The sequence below is a fragment of the Oreochromis aureus genome, linkage group 18 (assembly GCF_013358895.1).
Source record: "Oreochromis aureus strain Israel breed Guangdong linkage group 18, ZZ_aureus, whole genome shotgun sequence".
In the NCBI taxonomy this organism is placed as follows: Eukaryota; Metazoa; Chordata; class Actinopteri; order Cichliformes; family Cichlidae; genus Oreochromis; species Oreochromis aureus.
Window position 1 is genome coordinate 7,125,833 of NC_052959.1, and position 17,693 is coordinate 7,143,525.

Sequence of the window (17,693 nt, forward strand, 5' to 3'; positions counted from 1 at the left end):
ATATTTTATTTCTATTAAAATGAAGCATTACAATAAACATCAAGAAATGATATTACAAAAACATGTACAAAGGAACACTTTAGCATTTTAGAAAATACATTTTTGTGCAATGTTCTAACTCGTGTCCTGCTACAGCATGTATCTGTCTCCCCCTACTGCAAAAGAGAGATTAAACTCTTTTGATGCTTATTTCATAACACTTTTTCATCTCCGGGCACCACGTTCACTCCTTACCCTGAAACATTCTCTGACCCTCAGCTAATCAATGCATCCGTTTAACACGGCGCTAAAGTTATGTCATTCACCTCATGGCGCCAACAGTTTGGTACAGTTATAACTTGGTGAGGCGCAGAGTGTTGAGACGCACTGAAAGAATAGTGGATCCCTCCGCATAGCTAATCTCACGCAGTATCCCAGTCCAGCACTTGTCCGACTCATCATATCTGTAGAGAAGATAAATAAGTCAGCTGAGTTCCCCTCATAGCATCTTAGGAAAGCATACAGTAATAACAAATGCAATCTCAATATTTTTCATCTAGACAGAATGATTAGGCCCAAAAGGAATTCTTGACAGCTGTTTATCAAATGAAGCTATTATTAACAGCACCGTAGACAGCAGCCATTATTATACCTGACAACAAATGTTTTGAAAAGATCCTAATCAACGCCTATTAGCAAGTCCAAGTCCATCAGCTTTAGATGCAAATCTTTAAAACATGTCAAAATTGTAGTTTAGGTCAAATGTTTTTATTTTAGTTCCACAAGTTCTTTGACTATTGAAAGAACATAAATGAAGGTTACTAATTATTCAGCGATTTTCCTGCTATGACTTGAAAATGGTCCATATGTGATCGTGGCTCAAGAGTTGGCAGTTCGTCTTGTAATCAGAAGGTTGCCAGTTCGAGCCCGGCTCCGACAGTCTCAGTCATTGTGTCCTTGGGCAAGACACTTCACCCGTTGCCTACTGGTGGTGGTCAGAGGGCCCGGTGGCGCCAGTGTCCGGCAGCCTCGCCTCTGTCAGTGCGCCCCAGGGTGGCTGTGGCTACAATGTAGCTTGCCATCACCAGTGTGTGAATGTGTGTGTGAATGGGTGGATGACTGAATGTGTAAAGCGCTTTGGGGTCCTTAGGGACTAGTAAAGCGCTATACAAATACAGGCCATTTACCATATGTTTGGGTAAGAACCTTAACATGATCTCTTTATCTTATTTGATGTGTGGCCTCAGATTGTGCTTTGTTGCTGAAACCTTACCTCAAGAAATGTTTAAAAACATATAAAATGGTCCAAATATTGTGATTTTGTAAAAGTAATTTCTTTGCTATAATTTACCAAAGTTACCTGGAAAATAATCCATGAATATGGATTGTGTTTAGATTTCTCCTACATCACTAAAATAATAATCTTCACTGTATGTGAAGTGTTGGTTGAAAATTGCTTTCAATTCAATTTTGTTCATTTAGCACCAAATCAAAACAGTTACCTTAATATTACCTTTATATTATATATATATAAAGCACCTTAAGGGTGCTTTATATAAAGTAAAGACTCTATAATAACACAGAGAAAACCTCATCAATCATGTCGACCCCCTGTGAGCAAGCACTCGGCGACAAGTACCAGTAATTAATCGTCCTAGTAATAAGTACAGATTATAAAAAAGATGAAGAATTTTTGAACAAATACCAGATAAGCTGTAATTGCATAGACATGTATGCTCAAAGACACAAAGAGGTTAATTTAATGAGTTACAGTGAAAGGAAATGCCTGCTAATGGTCAAATAAACTGAAATGTCCATTTTACTATTAACTGAAGTGTCTGTTAATGCTACTGAAAATACAGAAAAACAGGAGCACTGGGACGCTATAACAGCAGCGGGCTTCTCAGACTACCATAAGAATTTAACATAAACCTATTGTGCTCATTTACAACTCCAGAATATTATTCTTGTATTTTAACTTTGCATTGTTCAGAATTGTTGTATTTGTATAGGTCTTATTTATCCCATAGTGGACCTTGGTATCGCCTGTCAGTTCATCCACTATGTAAAACAAGCTCCTTCAGTGCCTTTTCCCCTGTCTGACATCAGCTGCCCCTCCTAAGCAGAGGTTTTGATCAGCAGGACATTGGGGCCTCTGTGCTTACAACCAATCAGGCTGATTGAAACTGATCAGGCCGTGCGTCTCTCGTCATCATGCAGAGTGAAGAGGAAAAAACAAAACAACAACAATTGGATTTGAGTGTTTAGAGCAGCCTGAATCCCTAGCTTTGGCTCATAAGGATTGTTTGTACATGACTTCATTATTTATACTTTGGACATGTTTAAAATAAGCCTTTGTAACAGCAGACTTTATAAACTTTAAAGTCAGTCTTTCACTCTGAAGCTCTTACAAGGAGTCTGAATAAAAGTTTACTGTTGGATGAAATAATTTAGTAAAACTCGCTCACTAAAATCCCTTCATCACCAAAATGATCATTTGTTTGTATAAAGTGATTCTCCTCCTTTTTTGTTTTGCCACTGTGGTCACCTTACGTTCAGTTGTTATGTGTAGTAGGCTCTCACCTCCAAATGTCAGTCATCTCTGTTGGGACGGGCTCCTCACTGGTTTCACTGGGCATCATGGCAAAGCCGCCCACAGCGTACAGGAACCCCCCCATTGAGATCAGATTAAGGGAACTGCGCTCCTGAGGGAACTCTGTGAACTCAGACCACCTGGAATAACAGGACAATAAAGACACAAACACACACGGGGACGTGATGGTGTTAAACAAGCTTCAATAATACTGAATGACACCCGTACCAGTACCAGTGGAGTTTTATGATCTAATGATCTCTTGTTCGTGCTCAGTGAGTCATTTTACTAATGCGGACAGATGCTTCCCCTTTTTACGAGTAGATAAAGTGGGTTATATATATATAATAAAGCGAGTCATATATATATAATAAAACATTGTCTCACTTGTTGCTGGCAATGTCGTAGACCTCCACAGAGCTGGTGAGGCCTGAGTCTGTGACTCCTGTTACCACAAAGATCTGGTCATTGTGGACGGCGATACCAAACAGAGAGCGGGCTGTTTTCAGAGGGGCCAGGTCCTTCCATTCAAACTTAGTGGGATTGTAGACACAGACTCTTCTCATGCACTTCCTACACACACACACACACACACACACACACACACACACACACACACACACACACACACACGTGCAAACAATCAGACAAAATATGCATTTTTAAATGGATTATTTGAGTTCATGCATAACTTTTATCATATATGTTCTAATCCTGTTCTAATTTGAAAGAAGTGGGCATTTCTGATGTTTTTGAATTTGTAGGAGCCAGGACTGTTTATTTATTTGTTTTTTAAGTTGGTTGGTTTTTGGTCTGAACCCCATTAAAAATAAAAAATGAAAAATTGTGCTCAGCCACCGCAGACTTTAAAAGTTCTGTTTATCCAAAGTTATACACTGAGTTACAAAATCAGCAGAACAAAAACGAATTAAATAATAATAAAATAACAATAAAATAAAACTATGAGACTGATGAATGAGGTTTAATAATGATTTTCCTTTATTTTTCTACCGACATTATCATAAAAATGTGCGTTTTTAAAGCCTGCAGTGCACTTACCTGCTTTCAGACTTTCCTCCAATGACGTAGATGAGCCCTTTGTGTGATACAGTTCCATGGCCATACACTTCATAAGGCAGGGGATCAGATTCTCCCCATTTGAAAGACCTGTGCAGATGTGCAAATGAAGAAGAACATGTACCATCATGAACAGACTCTGCAGATGATAAAGTGAGTGAGTCATGCAAACTGTGATTCTAAGAAGAAACGAGGCTTGGGAGTTGCTGTTTTGTTCCTTTTATAAGGAAAACACACTTTTCCGGACTTGAGGATTTTGAATTTTAAGGTCAAAGTTTAAACAAATTGTATTTACTATTGTATGCAATTATATTTTCAAGAGAGATGGCCATAATTTAGATACGATTTGCCATTTCCATTGCACTAGAGTATATTAAACTTACTGTCTGTCATAGATCATGACTGAGCTTAGTGCGTGCTCGCCTTCCTTCAGTTCCTTTCCTCCAACAACAAAGATGGAGTTTTCAGCTTCAGTCAGGCCAAACAGACAGCGTGGGTTGGGTTGTGGAGGCATCCCTAACCATTCTGAACTGACTGGGTCAAACTGGGGATAAAAACAGTGATGTGAGAGGAATTAAATACAAAAGAATCCAGAAATATTTTTAAAATGGCTTAAGATTTGAAAAGGAGCCATCGTCAGAGTTCAGGTTGTAAAGAGCTACAAATGGTTTTCATAAATTACACACTACCTGCAGGAAGTAGGAGCTGAATGGTTCATCTTTGTCCTCTTCATTGTAGAGAAGTCCTCCCACAACAAACACTTGGTTCTCTCTTGTCACCAGGCTGCAGTGATTCTTGGGAATTTCAGTGGATTCTGACACAACAAAGCACTCGTTTCCTGCCGGGTCATAGGCCACAGTCCCTGTGTCGCTGATCATAAGTATGAGGTCCATCTCAAACATCCCAAAACGAGGATTGTTGTTGAGTATGCCTGGCAGGTAACCTTCCTCATCATCTTCCTCATCCTCACTGCCTTCACCCTCCTTTGCCCCATCTCTCGCAGGCTTCTTCGGCTTAGGGAGCCGCCCTCTGTGAGCGTCCCTGATGAGATCCAGCTCCTTCTTGATGTCCTGGCTGAACCGGATGTACTGGTGACGCTCCACTTTTTCTTTGAAGTAATCCAAAGGTATGAGTCTGAAGCGAACACAGTGCAACAGCTCGGGCAGATCTTTGACCCGATTGGTCTCGTCATGCTTGACCCAGTCCATCAGGGATTCAAACACCTGCTCCTCCCGCTCAACATTAAGGGCGTCTGAGGTGATGATGATGGCCACCTCGCTGGGGGCTAGCTGCAGAAAGTCTTGGTCCCTGACAACAACCTGGTAGCGCTCGCAGATGAAGTCTCTCGCGGCAAGAGCAAGCTTGGGACAATCCAGAAGCAGCCCCAGTCTGAAGATAGCCAAGCAATTCCCGAGCACCAGCTTTTCTTGGAGATAGGACACACACACAGAGAAGATGGAGGGGATCTGGTACATGTTGGCAACCATGAATATATCTTGGACATTCTGTTCTGTCAGATTAATGTCAGATGTATACAAGTACCGCAGGATCATCCCCATAACCCCAGGCTCCACATTTTTGAGGACAACCTCCTTCTTCTTGCTCTCCTCCAAGTCAGACAGGAACATAGCCTTGAAGAAGGGGCTGCTAGCTGCTAGAACCAAGCGGTGGCAGGGAAACTCCTTGTCCTGGATTTTGAGGACACAATCCACAAATCTGTCATTTTCTAAGAGGTCACACAGTCCATCCTGAAGCAGTGTCTGCTGGTACATCCGAGGTTGCTCCACTGGATCTATAGTCATGGCAGCCATTTTGTTCTGTTGCCGTGTCCGGGTTGGGTTTCGTGGGCTCCCTACTTGCTCCCCACAACAGAGCAGGACTGTCAGCGCTCACAGGGTGGCTCAGTTTGCCGTGAATAGTCTCGCGTAGTTGGATGGGTTGTGGCTGCAGCTGTCTGTGGCTGTCAGCCACTACGCAAGTCAGGGGTATTTATAGACAGGACCCTCACAAAGCTGAGGAATCCAACTTGGTGGACAGGGAAGGGGACCTATCCTCTGCTTCACCGCACAGACCCCCACAAACAGCTGAATGACGGGGGCTGTTAAATCCAGAAGAACAACTCATCGAGCAGCTTCGCTGGGTCTGATCACAGCGACACTTTCACACACACACGTAATCAAATATTGATTTAATTTGTGATCACACTGGCCTTACACAGAGGCAGTTTATCATATTGTAAGTATATTAATAGAGGTATAGGAGTATATGAACAGTGCCAACTCATATCATAAAACAAATATATATGCAGAGGGAGGAAATATCCTAAGTTTTAATATTTGTTAGTTTAAAAAATTAATATGACTCGCCTGATGAGGCTTTGATGGACTGTGGGTCAACTGCTTTGTGTTCTCTTTTTTATTGTAATACCTGTACTGTGTTTTCCTAATTCTCCCCTCTGACATATCCCTTCCAGATCATCAGTCTGTAGTTGTTCCTTCAACTGAAATCTTCACAGTTCATGTATAAAAACAGTGTCAGGGTTAGTTCCAGCACATTGTGATTAAAATATTTCTCAACCTGTTCCAGCCACAATTGCAAAAAACAAGCAAAAGTTTTAATATTTCATACATCTGGTATAAATGAGGATTATTATTATCTGATATCCCACATTTTACTTATTCTATATGTATGTATGCATACATGTGCCAACATTAAGTGATTTGCAACAGCGATGTATACTAAGTGACAAACAGTACTGGCATCTAGTGGTTGAAAGCGAGTCTGAAAAATGTGACCAGTGCATCACATATATATAGAAGGTATGTATAGAACAGGGGCGGGCAATCTCAGTCCACGAGGGCCGGTGTCCCTGCAGGTTTTAGATGTGTCCTCGAACCAACACAGCTGATTTAAATGGCTAAATTACCTCCTCAACATGTCTTGAAGTTCTCCAGAGACCTGGTAATGAACTAATCATGTGATTCAGGTGTGTTTACCCAGGGTGAGATCTAAAACCTGTAGGGACACCGGCCCTCGAGGCCTGGAGTGGCCTAACCCTGTTATAGAATAAAAAGTCATGATCAGGGATGTCTAACAAAAGCCCCGGGTACCAGAGTCAGCCCAGCAAAGACTCCAATCTGAAAGGCTTTGGAAAATGTAAAGGAGGATATAAAACTATTATCTATAATTTCACAGTTTTTACAGTTTTTCTTATTGTTAAAATCCTCCCACATGACCGTCCATACCATACAAAAACAAGATTCCTGTTTTTCACCACCTACCATACAGATATGCACTGAAACATTTGTCTAGGCAATGATACCTAAACTTTTATGTAATTTAATCCATTTATCATGTTGAAAAACTGAGAAATACTGTTGTAAATGTACTTTTTTCCCTCACATTAATCCTTCCCAGGGAGTAAAAGTGTAATTGAATGATAGAAAGGGGAGTTTCACTGGTCCAAGCTCAAAGTGCGCTCTATGTGGCCCACAAGGTAAAAGAGGTTTGACATCCCCGGGCCATATAAAGGTTTACACCACTATAGCATCAGTGTATGATTTATGAACCTCAAACTCAAAACAGTTCAAAGTTTAAAATCTCTCACATAGCCTTATTCTTTGCCAAGCTTCTTCTTTTTTGTCACTATACAAATAAACTAAGACGACACATTGTAGCTGCATAGAGCTTCAGCATAGCGGACGTTTTGGGTTGCAGCAGCATTAAAAAAATAACAAAAGTTTAAGTAATCGTGTTAAATAATTCTCTGTGCCAGTAAACCTCAACATGAAGCCAACAATGCTTTTTGGGTGTCACGCTGTATTGGTTACTGATGTCACAAAACTCTAAAAGATTAGAGAAGATAACCCACATCATAATACAGCCTGGCCAAACTGGTTTCATAAAAGGGAGACACTCATCAACAAATACAAGTGAATTACTTAATTTGGCCTGGGCTATTCTAAGAGGGTATGTTTTAACCATCCTGACATGTAGTGTAGCCTGTTGGCAAAGAAGTGGTTTTGTCCCACTTTGGTCATTGTTGTTGATGTGTTTTTTCCTCTGTCCCTTTCTCTCCCTCTTCTTCTGGTAACTTTCTTCCCAACTTCTCTTTCTTTGTTTTCTTTTCTGTTCCCCAGTCTTGTCCGTTGTGATAAAAAAAAATGTAAAATCCTGATAAAATTCTAATGAAACATAACTATCAAGTGGCGCATTATAGCAAATACCGTAATGGTGGGAAAGTAAATCTGTTGGGCATTTTTTGGCCTTCAGACAACAATTGCTACACTGCCGGACAGGCCCCAAAAAAAGTTTAGCAAACATTGGATGTTTTTAATCATCCACGCTGTAACCACAAAGGAAATAGCAGAAATCAACTTTGGACAAACTGGGCCATCTGGTGGTGATGAATGGCAGTGTCTCACAAATCAGCAGGAAAGCCTTTTTCATCCATTCAAAAAAAATGAATTTGTTCAAATGTTTTAATGCAGACTGTCCTGAGCAGCTCATAGGTGCATACATATATACACAGCAATCTCACTGCAACCAAATAGCAACCAAACAAACTCACAGCAGGAGTGTCCTTTCTGGACAAAACACGACTTTATTACAAGTCAAACATTTGAAATGAACACCTTTAACGAATACCCGAAAGTGGGAAAAAGCATTGCATTGAGTTTTTTTTTTTTTTCTCTCACTCTCTCTGACTGCTGCACTGAAGACACACAGCAGGTTTTGTTGACAGGCAGCATAACACTGACCCATGTCCCCTGCTGGGCTTCTGGCCTTTCAAGTGGGGGTCTTTATTATGTGAGTGAGGGCCAAGGAGAGATGGACCAAAATGCCACACCTACAGTAATCTCCTGTGGACAGTAGTAGAGTAAGGCAGTCATTCTTTGAATGGTTTCCAGTGACTTAGCTACATTCAGTACTCAGTATCACAGGAGATCTGATACATTCAAACTAAAATACCAGTGCTTTACCTTCATATATATTTTTCTTAGTAAGAGTAAAACAATTATACTGTACATTACAATCAGCTGCAAGATATGTGGAGGACCTCCATAGCACCCTTTTTATTTTCTTTATTGCACTCCATTTATGACACCCTGATTTCAAGTTTTCTTCAAGTTTTACCCTTTTAGCTTGATTACAGATCAATAAGATTGGATCTCAACCATCTCAATGAAATAAAAAACAAAGATGGTGATAAAAAAGGAAGAAGAAATAAAAGTGAAGGCGAACAGAACCACACAGACCAAAAGTAGTTCTTCCCAACTTCTCTTTCTTTGTTTTCTTTTCTGTTCCCCAGTCTTGTCCTTTGTGATTGTAATAACCCCAAATTAAAAATCTTTAATTTGGGGTTATTACAATCACAACGGACACAGACCAAAAGTAATTCTTCCTTTACAATACTATATGTCCTTAAGTACTTTTAAACATAGTTTTAGTTCATTTTTTTTTTCTTGCAGTATTTTAAACAATCTTTAGTCCAGATCGATACAAATACTAAATGCACTCTTGGTGGGTTTGTGCCAAAGTACGTGGTGATTATCAACAGCAAGTGCACTTGCGGATTTTTCACAGTTCGAATCATTGCCTCGCTTCCGACAAACAAAAGCAAAAACACCGGCTTGTGAACAATATAGGTGCTGAATGGCTGTTAACCAGCATGGTTCTGTTACAGCTTGCAAGGCCGAGGATGGAACCACGTGAGCGCCCATTGACCATTAAGTCTGTGAAACTGTTTCTCTGCCAGGTTATTCTGCTTTTTCTTTGCCACCATCCACTGGCTTTGCTGGCTCCGGATCTTCCAGCAAGGCTTGTTGTCTCTCTCGTTCCTTCACCAGCTGCACACCACAGTAGGTCACGAGTAACACAGAGAGGGTTGACAGAGGAAAACCTAACAATAGGACAAAGAAGAAGGAGGAAGGGGGGGGGGCATGAGAACATTAAAGCACAACTTTAAAGGAAATACTGCAGATAATCCCTTGAACAAGCCCTGTCAGAGTTGTGTCACAGAATGTTTAATGTTGTGAAGAAATCAGAAGCGATGCTGAAGTCAAATGATCTGTGGAGCTTTAAGCCCCTCAAGTTTTTTCTTTTCTTGTTTTTCTGTGCTTTTGGAACTGAGAAAAAAAAAATTCATATAGCATACTGATGTTGTTCCCCACCTTTAAAAATCAGTCTCCTTCCCACCATTTTGGCAAACTCCAAACTGTTCAGGGAGAGAACGTTGTAGAGGACGATAGCCCAGAAGTTGGCCGCATTGAACAAACCGCGGATCCTGCGTGACATGGCTTCACCCATGGCACTCTAACAGAAGACACACAACAGAGCACAAAATTACAACTAACATAGAAAATGAAAAAATGTAATTCTGCTGCCATCCTGTAGACCTGTGATATGTTTGATAGATGCTTAGTCCATCTTTAAATTAGGATCTGTTTTGCTTTTCTCTTGTCTATTATATTTTTGGGGCAAATATAGTAGATCCACTTTTTTTAATAATGGCTTTTTAAATAAATAAAAATAGTTCCACACCTCAAAGTCGTGTCGCTCAGCTTACTTTTGATCCTGTTGCTCTCAGGTCAGTACTGTATTAAGGCCCTTCAAACTAAGAAATGGATCTGTGAAGTTGATAACCACCAGTTTTATTTATTAACTGCTAGTTCACTTCCCTTTATAATGTAAGGTACATTATTACAGAGAATTAGATAATAGCCCCTGAGGATCACTTGGCAGCAGTGAGAAGGAAGAACTTCCTTTTGACAGGAAGAGAACTCTGGTAGAGCCAGACTCAGGGAGCAACAGCAATCTGCCGTGACCAGTTGGGGTGTTGGGGGAAAGAGGGGAGAAACAAGAAGGGCACAGGGAGAGAAGGACCAAATACACACTATTCTGTCTCAGTCCATTTGGCAGCTTCCACAAAGTGTGATAGGGTGACTTAAAATCAGTGCTCTTAAATACCAAGAATAGACTTTCAGTGATGAAGAAGAGATTCTGTATCCAGTGACTAAATGTGATGACAAAATGTTTATAGATTCCTGTGTGTTTATGTGTCAAGATTCTACAGAATTTTTTTACCGAGTAATTTAATTTTTTCTTTAAATGTATCAGACACAAATTGTTATTCAAGGCAAGAATGTTCATCCATGTTCAAACATGCCTAGGGGCCTTACGATTTGCCTTATCGTTTCTCACCTCTATGGTAGAAAGTGGTGGAAGGGAGAAGAACTTGGCCACCCACAGCTCAAAGTTGAGACCAAAGCAGTTGAAAAAGGACCAGATATAAACCAGTTCACATGGGCCCAGCCACAGGGTGGTGATGCCAAAAGTGCAGACGGTTGCAAGAAGTTCTTTGAAGATTTGATCGTGATTTCCACCAATGTAGTCGTAAACATACCTGCACACGACACAAGGATGAGTCAAAATCATCTTGTCTATGCCGTCTTCGGTTCTTTATGCCCATGAATTTAAATCATCCATGCACTCACTTGCACAGCCAGTCATTGATGCCTCTGTCAAAGTGCCTACAAAAGACACAAAGTTTCATGAATACTTTCACACATTTTACGGTTTGGCAGAGCGAACCAGGAAACTACACTGTGGTTTCACACTGCTGATGCAAGTCACACGTACGTCTCAGCGAAGACGTAAAGCATGGTGATACACTTGGGAGGCTGAGGAGGGTCCAGGTGATCCAGCATTGCCACGGTGTTGATGACGCCGAACATTACAGCCGATTTCACCCAGTCATACACCAAGTTGGAATAAGCCAGTCCAGCTGTGAATCACATAAAAACAAATCAAAATCATTCCTAATTAGAATATATCCCACAGTTCTTTTCAGGCATTTATTTTAAGTCCTCCCTCTGAGAAAACCTCCAGTAGCAGATTAACTTGAAATGATGTCTCATTACAATTTTAGAGTATTCATTTTTTCACTGATTTTCCTTGGAAATAGTATGATTTTAGGGAATCCCAATGTTATTTCGAACCACAAAAAAGCAAATGACTGAAGCAAGAAAACTCTAAGTGTGAAAGAAAGGAAAAAGCTTTCGATTTAAATACTCACCCAGAGACCAGTCAGATAGCTTAGCGACCAGCTTCATGTCACTGGGTATCGTCAGAATGTAAAGGTAGTGGAAGAAGACATCCACCACGAGAATACCTCCCAGGTGCAGCAAGGCCTTGGTGGTGATGTTCCACATCTCCCTCTCTTTACGGATCAGCTGAGTGTTGTTTGCCTGCAGAACAAAAGCTTCCACTAAACCCACATATCACATGCTGTTGTTGGAATTATATTCCATAGAAACTTGAATATTTGATGATTACACCATTGAGAATAGCAGAGTTACAGATTTGTAACTATTTTTGGACCAATTAATTATTCACATTAATAAAATATTTAATTAAAGAATAGATGCACCTACTGTTGATTAAAAGAAAGATTGGGGTTTCTTGTTTTAAAAACACCAGTTTATCTTTATATTCCGTTTGATTTTCAATCCTCACCTGGGCATGAAACCGGTCGAATGTCATTATCGGTCCAAAGAAGAAGAATGGGAGGTAGAAGTTGTATTTCACCAGGTCTGAGAACGTGTAGTTGCCTTCCTTCTTCTCGCAGTTCTCTAAAGCAAAACTCATACAGCGCATGATGCTGAAGCCACAACCTCCATAGAACAGGATATCTTGGAGGTTGAAGGAACCAGTTACCAAGGCTTCCTGTTGTGGGGCAGTGTGGGGATAAAAGTTATTCTGAGCCTCAAACACCAGTCTGCATAAGGACGACAATAACAATCTGGCAGAAGCTGTATGCTATCAGTACTGTAATCATGTGCCCATACATTACATATTAGACCAAATACTTAATGTAATTTGTAATGTTATCGATAGTGTATCGGGATCGTTCTCCGGTTTGGTATTGCTTATAAGATCATCCACAGCTGGAACCTTTCACAGGGGTGTGGATAAAGGGGGGCCAACAACAACTGTGTGTAGCAATGTGGACACTATGATGCTACAGGGCAGTCATGTTTTCTAGTGCATGTTTAGGGAGGCTGGAGGTCTGTCTGCATTTAAATTCAACCAATTTTCAAATGGTTTTATTGGTTGTTTCTTTCTAATAAACCTCACTTATTTCCAGTGGGCTTCAATAACTGCTTCTGAGTCTGAACCACCACATTTTGGAAAATCCTGGGAACACCCCTACACACTCAGCTAAACTCCAGAAAATTTGCAGTTCAGTTTTATTTATATAGCATCAAATCACAACTGAAGTTGTCTTAAGGCGCTTTATATTGTAAGGTAAAGACCCTACAATAATACAGAGACAACCCTAACAATCAAATGAGCCCTTATGAGCAAGCACTGAGAGAAAGTGGGAAGGAAAAACTCCCTTTTAACAGGAAGCAACCTCCAGCAGAACCAGGCTCAGGGACGGGCAGAAAGAACTTCCATTACGATCATTAGTAAGAAATTTGGTGGTCGAGCACAAATGTTGTAGTATTTATTACATGCGTCGCTGGACTTTGGAAGTAGGCGAAGTTGTTAAACTCCTACTTTGCTACCATTCCCTCACCTGCCAGGAGTTAAAGGGCTCCAGCTTGATGGAGGCCAGCGTACACAAGCCTGCAGCGAAGCACATCCATTTACTTTTGAATATAGCCACGCTGTATAGTATGATGCAATGAGACAGAACCAGAGCCAAGAAAGTCCAGCCCATCGTTACCAGGACTGCCAAACCTCCATACACCCCAAAGACCAAGGATCTGTGCTGTGGATAAGAAGGAGCCGGAATTAGTCAAGATATCAGGATATAGTTCAGAATTCAGGAACACACATGAAGAGTGGTGTTAGTATAATAAGACTCATGAAACTGCAAAAAATGAAAATACCTAAGGATGGGAAGATTAAATTACAGGGCAATGAAAACAAATCTACAGTCAACATATGCACAGTTTAAATGAAATGCATGGCAAATGTTGTGAAATTCTAAGATCTTTTAATGTTACCTTACATCCATTTATAACAATCTTCATTGTAAACATGAAACAAGACAGAAAACATGTTTAAAACATGATGAACTGTTTTAAATATGTCCAAATATTCACAGCAGAGACTCAACAGATGGGAACTTGGTATCAAAGAAAGCAGCTCATGCTGTGTTGAGTCAATCTGTCAGGCCTCGAGGTTCAAATATAAGCCACCAGAAACATTTTTGTTCTGGAACAGAAAAACATCTCATTGGAAAAAAAATGGAACAAAACTACATTTAATTAATCACCTCAAGGCCTTCTGTTCACATCAGCAGAATGCAGCTTTGCATTTACTGTAATATCTTTCTTCACACTTGAGCACACACGCACACACGAATATGTATTTCATACATATTTACAGAGAAAAGCACCATGAGCCTGTACGTGTATTTATTCAAAACCCAGGAGCATTCACACCCACGCACCTTTGGAGCCACCAGGGAAAATATCTTGGCAAAGATCACATGACCAACGAGAGCAAAAAGGATATGATTGCGGAATGTCGTGAACCACATCACCCATTCGAAGTCCGCAGCATCCTGCAGCAAGGAAAAATGCATTAGGATCAAATAACAACCGCTCGCTTAACATGGCGCTGTGCAGCCGTATAGAGAATACATGAAGAAGAGGGACTTACCATTTTCCTGCCAAAATAATGCCATCCTGGTTTGACGCTTTCTTTGAAGGACTTTCTGTTTGCATTCTCTGAAAAAACGAACAAACAAAAAACCCGATAATCTCCATTTGTGCATGCTGAGGTGCTTTATCAATAATGCAAAACAGCTTTAAGTAATGGCAGGACACTGTAAAGCCTCTGTGTTGGGGAATCCAGGCTTTGAGCAGCTTTGTTTTGGGCATTTGTACATGAGCTGGTTATTCCTCTGTAAGAAAACAGTCGTGCAGGTAGTCACAGATTGAACAGCTTTGGTGTGTTCATTGGATTATTGCAAATTTAAGGGCCTGAGAGCACTTCTGGTCTATTTTATAACACCAAATATTACATAATACACTCACTGCGGTGCTTTCTATTCTGAGGTTGACATCTAGTCTCATGTAGACATAATCTTGTTGCAGGAGATTAGTTTTCTATATAACCTGAACAAAGCGCTAACACATAAATGACAAACAGAACACCAAAAACAATCGCAGTGGTGACCAAAGTTGAAGCAATCAGTGTAGCCCCCCCACCACCACCACCACCACCACAGTGTGGTGTAGGTTTTTCCAGCCAAAACTGGAGAAGCCTCAAAATGTAAAGGTCTCAAAATGTAAGGGTCATTCGGGGAAAGCCTCTTACTTCTGGGAACACAGCCAAACTACTATTGCCAGTATACAGCGCTACTGTAGCATGCAGACCTGAGTATTACAAATGACCATTTTAAGAGACAGAGACTGAAGGAAAAAAAAATATCTGGACTAAAATGATGATTGACAGCTAGACTGTATGACAGCACAGACGGTGACAGACAACACCAGTCACCCGATTACACTCAGTCCACTCAGATCAGTGTGTGAAGAGGCTGGTTGAAGCACGTCATAGTCTGAATACATGCAAACATTTGGTGTTATTTCAGGATGAAGGGTTTGGAATTAGTTGGCTCAGTGTAACTTAGTCAGAAATATCTCCATCAGGGAAATAATTAGAGAGTAAGTGGACCATTTTTTTCAAATTGTCTTCACATAATAAGAACACGCAGGAGTTCCTTGGGGGGAAGCAATCTCTTTTCATGTACTAAATGAACTTTGTTCTGCACTGTTTTAGGTTAAATGGAGCACTGTTGTAGGATGTAGGACGGTGCTTTTTGAGGCTGTTTTTAAATTGCATTGGATTTGAATTGCATTGTCACTTGGCTTTCAGTGACATTTATCAGATTATGATAAATGTCACTGACAGCTGATAGTAGGTGCATAAAAGTGTCCATTCACTCTTCAGTGAATATTAGTGGATTTCAATTAACCTCTATAAACGTTAAAGCACTGTGATATTGATTTTTTTGGACTTCCTCAGTTACAGCAACAGCCTGTGTGTGTGTGTGTGTGTGCGTGCGTGCATGCATGCACTCCGGACATCTCTTGACACGTTGTGCACTCACCACTTGAAGCTTCAAATATCCAACTGCCTGCCCATATCAAGGCCACAGCAAGTACAGCTGTGTAGAGATACAGCTCATATCTAGGGAGGGCAGTCTTGATCCCCATGGTGAATCTGTACACTTGAAGCCTAATGGGTTGAAAAGCAATCAGCCACATTATGTTAGACCTAAGTGAAGGGAAGCAGTATAAATGAACAGAAAACAAAACAAAAAAAAGGAAAAGTCTGAGAGAAATAAGATAGCAGGGTTAAAAAGTTTATTTTACTGAACCAGGTTATTCTTTGGAAATTGTTACATTGTAGTTTGCTGTGACATGTCAGTATGAAAGCATGCACTTTGACAGGTTCCTCGATAAAATGCTCAGCAGGATTAACTGGACAAAACATGAGGAGAAGCCCAGTACAACTTATTTTTAGGGTAGATGCCCTTGGCAGTGTTACCCTGTGGAAATCAGCCTGTGCCTATAGAAACTATACACCCACAAAAACGCTTCAAGTTGTTTGCAATATTTCATGGGTCAGCACAGTAATAACACAAGTTCCTGACTGGTCTGAGACAGACCAGGGTGTTTCACCGAGGTGGTATTTTACTAATAAGCTTCCAGGATCGACAGCCCAGTGACTTAAATAGGACTTCAGAGCTCTGGCTCCTCGGAATCAGCACCGTCAGCTGCGCAACCCTACCTCTCCTTCCTATTATAGTACTGTCTTGCAGTTGGTTTGCTGTACAGCAGGGCAGCTGCAGTGCTATGTGATCTGAGAGGCGCTGGGGACTCACTTCACAGAATAATTAGCCCTAACTGGAATGGCCAAGAATGGCGCACTGGAGTGGGAAAACCGTTAGTTTTCAGGTGGACAGCCCGGGTTCCTGGCTGTGTTAGTGCGTGTGCTTCATGCTCCTGTGGCGCACTTTGAGTTGAACTTAAAGGAGTTGGACAAACAAGTGTGGCATGCCAGTGCCAAGATGTAACCATGGCTATGCAGATCCCCCGCAAAGCGCCATGCATACAAATTGAGGCTTACTTTTTCAATGCTCCGTGCGCACAGAGTCGATAACACACCGGCTGTTTGTTCTGATTGTTTCCCTCCCTGGTGGTTTCCGTCATATTTATCACTTTGCATTAATAAAAGACTTGTTTTACTAACCTTATATCCGCTTTACACTGTCAGGATGAGGGCAGCAGTGTTTACAGCCAGTTCTTCAATAGACCAAAGAAATTGGGGGAAAGCAGGTGGCGGCAAAAGCAGATTTCATTTCATTCGTCTTGCGGGGGCTTTGCCGCTGCCTCTGATCACCAGCCTCTGGCAGTCAGGATGTTGCGGACTCAACGAAAGGAGGAGGAAGAGGAGGAGGAGGAGGGGGGATATATTTATCCACCACTACTGCACCGCAATGAGGGGTGGTCCACACCGTGTCCATCGGATCTTACACACAAACATGGTTTATAACGACTAGAAAAGAAAGTCAATCAGTAGCAATTAGCCTAATTGAGAGCCAATCAAAGATAGAATGGATCTGACTTGATAAATCATATGCGGATGTTAAAAGTGGAATGATTGCACGTACTGTTACAGACCAAAGTCTTTCACGTTTTCCGGCTGGATGCAACAAAGGCAGTGTTTCTACAATTTGAAAGAAATTGGGTTTTTTCTGTTTTTAAAAATAATGATCTGTACTCTGTGATATCGTCGAAGACCGCCATATTATAAAACGCATTAAATGCCTAAGGAATTTGGGGAATTTTCATATATTAGTCAGCGTCTGCGTCTTTCTATTTTTAATCACTCACAACATAAAATGTCATTTGTCAAGAAACCACCCACTCCAAATCACACAGCCCACTGCGACTGATGGGATTGAATGCATGCAGGCGCTGTTTCATAGTTAGCATTGTTGTCATTTAGACACTAG

The 17,693-nt window shown here is 41.0% G+C and overlaps 2 protein-coding genes across 2 annotated transcripts; both read right to left on the minus strand.

Moving 5' to 3' along the window:
• Nucleotides 1–8: 8 nt before the first annotated feature.
• Nucleotides 9–5,548, minus strand: LOC116333770 (kelch-like protein 40a). Its single transcript, XM_031757025.2, has 6 exons — nt 4,339–5,548; nt 4,033–4,193; nt 3,632–3,739; nt 2,960–3,145; nt 2,563–2,712; nt 9–443 (listed from the first exon to the last, which is right to left on the minus strand). The coding sequence occupies exons 1-6, from the start codon at nt 5,458–5,460 to the stop codon at nt 332–334; spliced, it is 1,839 nt and encodes a 612-aa protein (XP_031612885.1). The 5' UTR covers nt 5,461–5,548; the 3' UTR covers nt 9–331.
• A 2,682-nt stretch (nt 5,549–8,230) lies between these two features.
• On the minus strand, nt 8,231–17,122 carry hhatla (hedgehog acyltransferase like, a). The gene is made up of 12 exons (XM_031757022.2): nt 16,928–17,122; nt 15,783–15,910; nt 14,327–14,394; nt 14,115–14,228; nt 13,233–13,427; nt 12,167–12,376; nt 11,727–11,898; nt 11,291–11,435; nt 11,146–11,181; nt 10,853–11,054; nt 9,823–9,964; nt 8,231–9,551 (listed from the first exon to the last, which is right to left on the minus strand). The coding sequence occupies exons 2-12, from the start codon at nt 15,886–15,888 to the stop codon at nt 9,409–9,411; spliced, it is 1,533 nt and encodes a 510-aa protein (XP_031612882.1). The 5' UTR covers nt 15,889–15,910; nt 16,928–17,122; the 3' UTR covers nt 8,231–9,408.
• Between the last annotated feature and the right edge of the window lie 571 nt (nt 17,123–17,693).

Bases quoted from the DNA above. Each gene is read 5' to 3' on its own strand.
- LOC116333770 (XM_031757025.2), bottom strand. From the start codon at position 5,460: ATGGCTGCCATGACTATAGATCCAGTGGAGCAACCTCGGATGTACCAG. The intron at 3,740-4,032 runs GTAAGTTTAATA...ACATCTGCACAG, and splicing joins GTCATGATCTATGACAGACA to GTCTTTCAAATGGGGAGAAT. The intron at 2,713-2,959 runs GTGAGACAATGT...CTGTTATTCCAG, and splicing joins TACGACATTGCCAGCAACAA to GTGGTCTGAGTTCACAGAGT.
- hhatla (XM_031757022.2), bottom strand. From the start codon at position 15,888: ATGGGGATCAAGACTGCCCTCCCTAGATATGAGCTGTATCTCTACACA. The intron at 11,899-12,166 runs GTGAGGATTGAA...TTTGTTCTGCAG, and splicing joins TCGACCGGTTTCATGCCCAG to GCAAACAACACTCAGCTGAT. The intron at 11,055-11,145 runs GTGAGTGCATGG...TGTCGTGTGCAG, and splicing joins ATCAATGACTGGCTGTGCAA to GTATGTTTACGACTACATTG.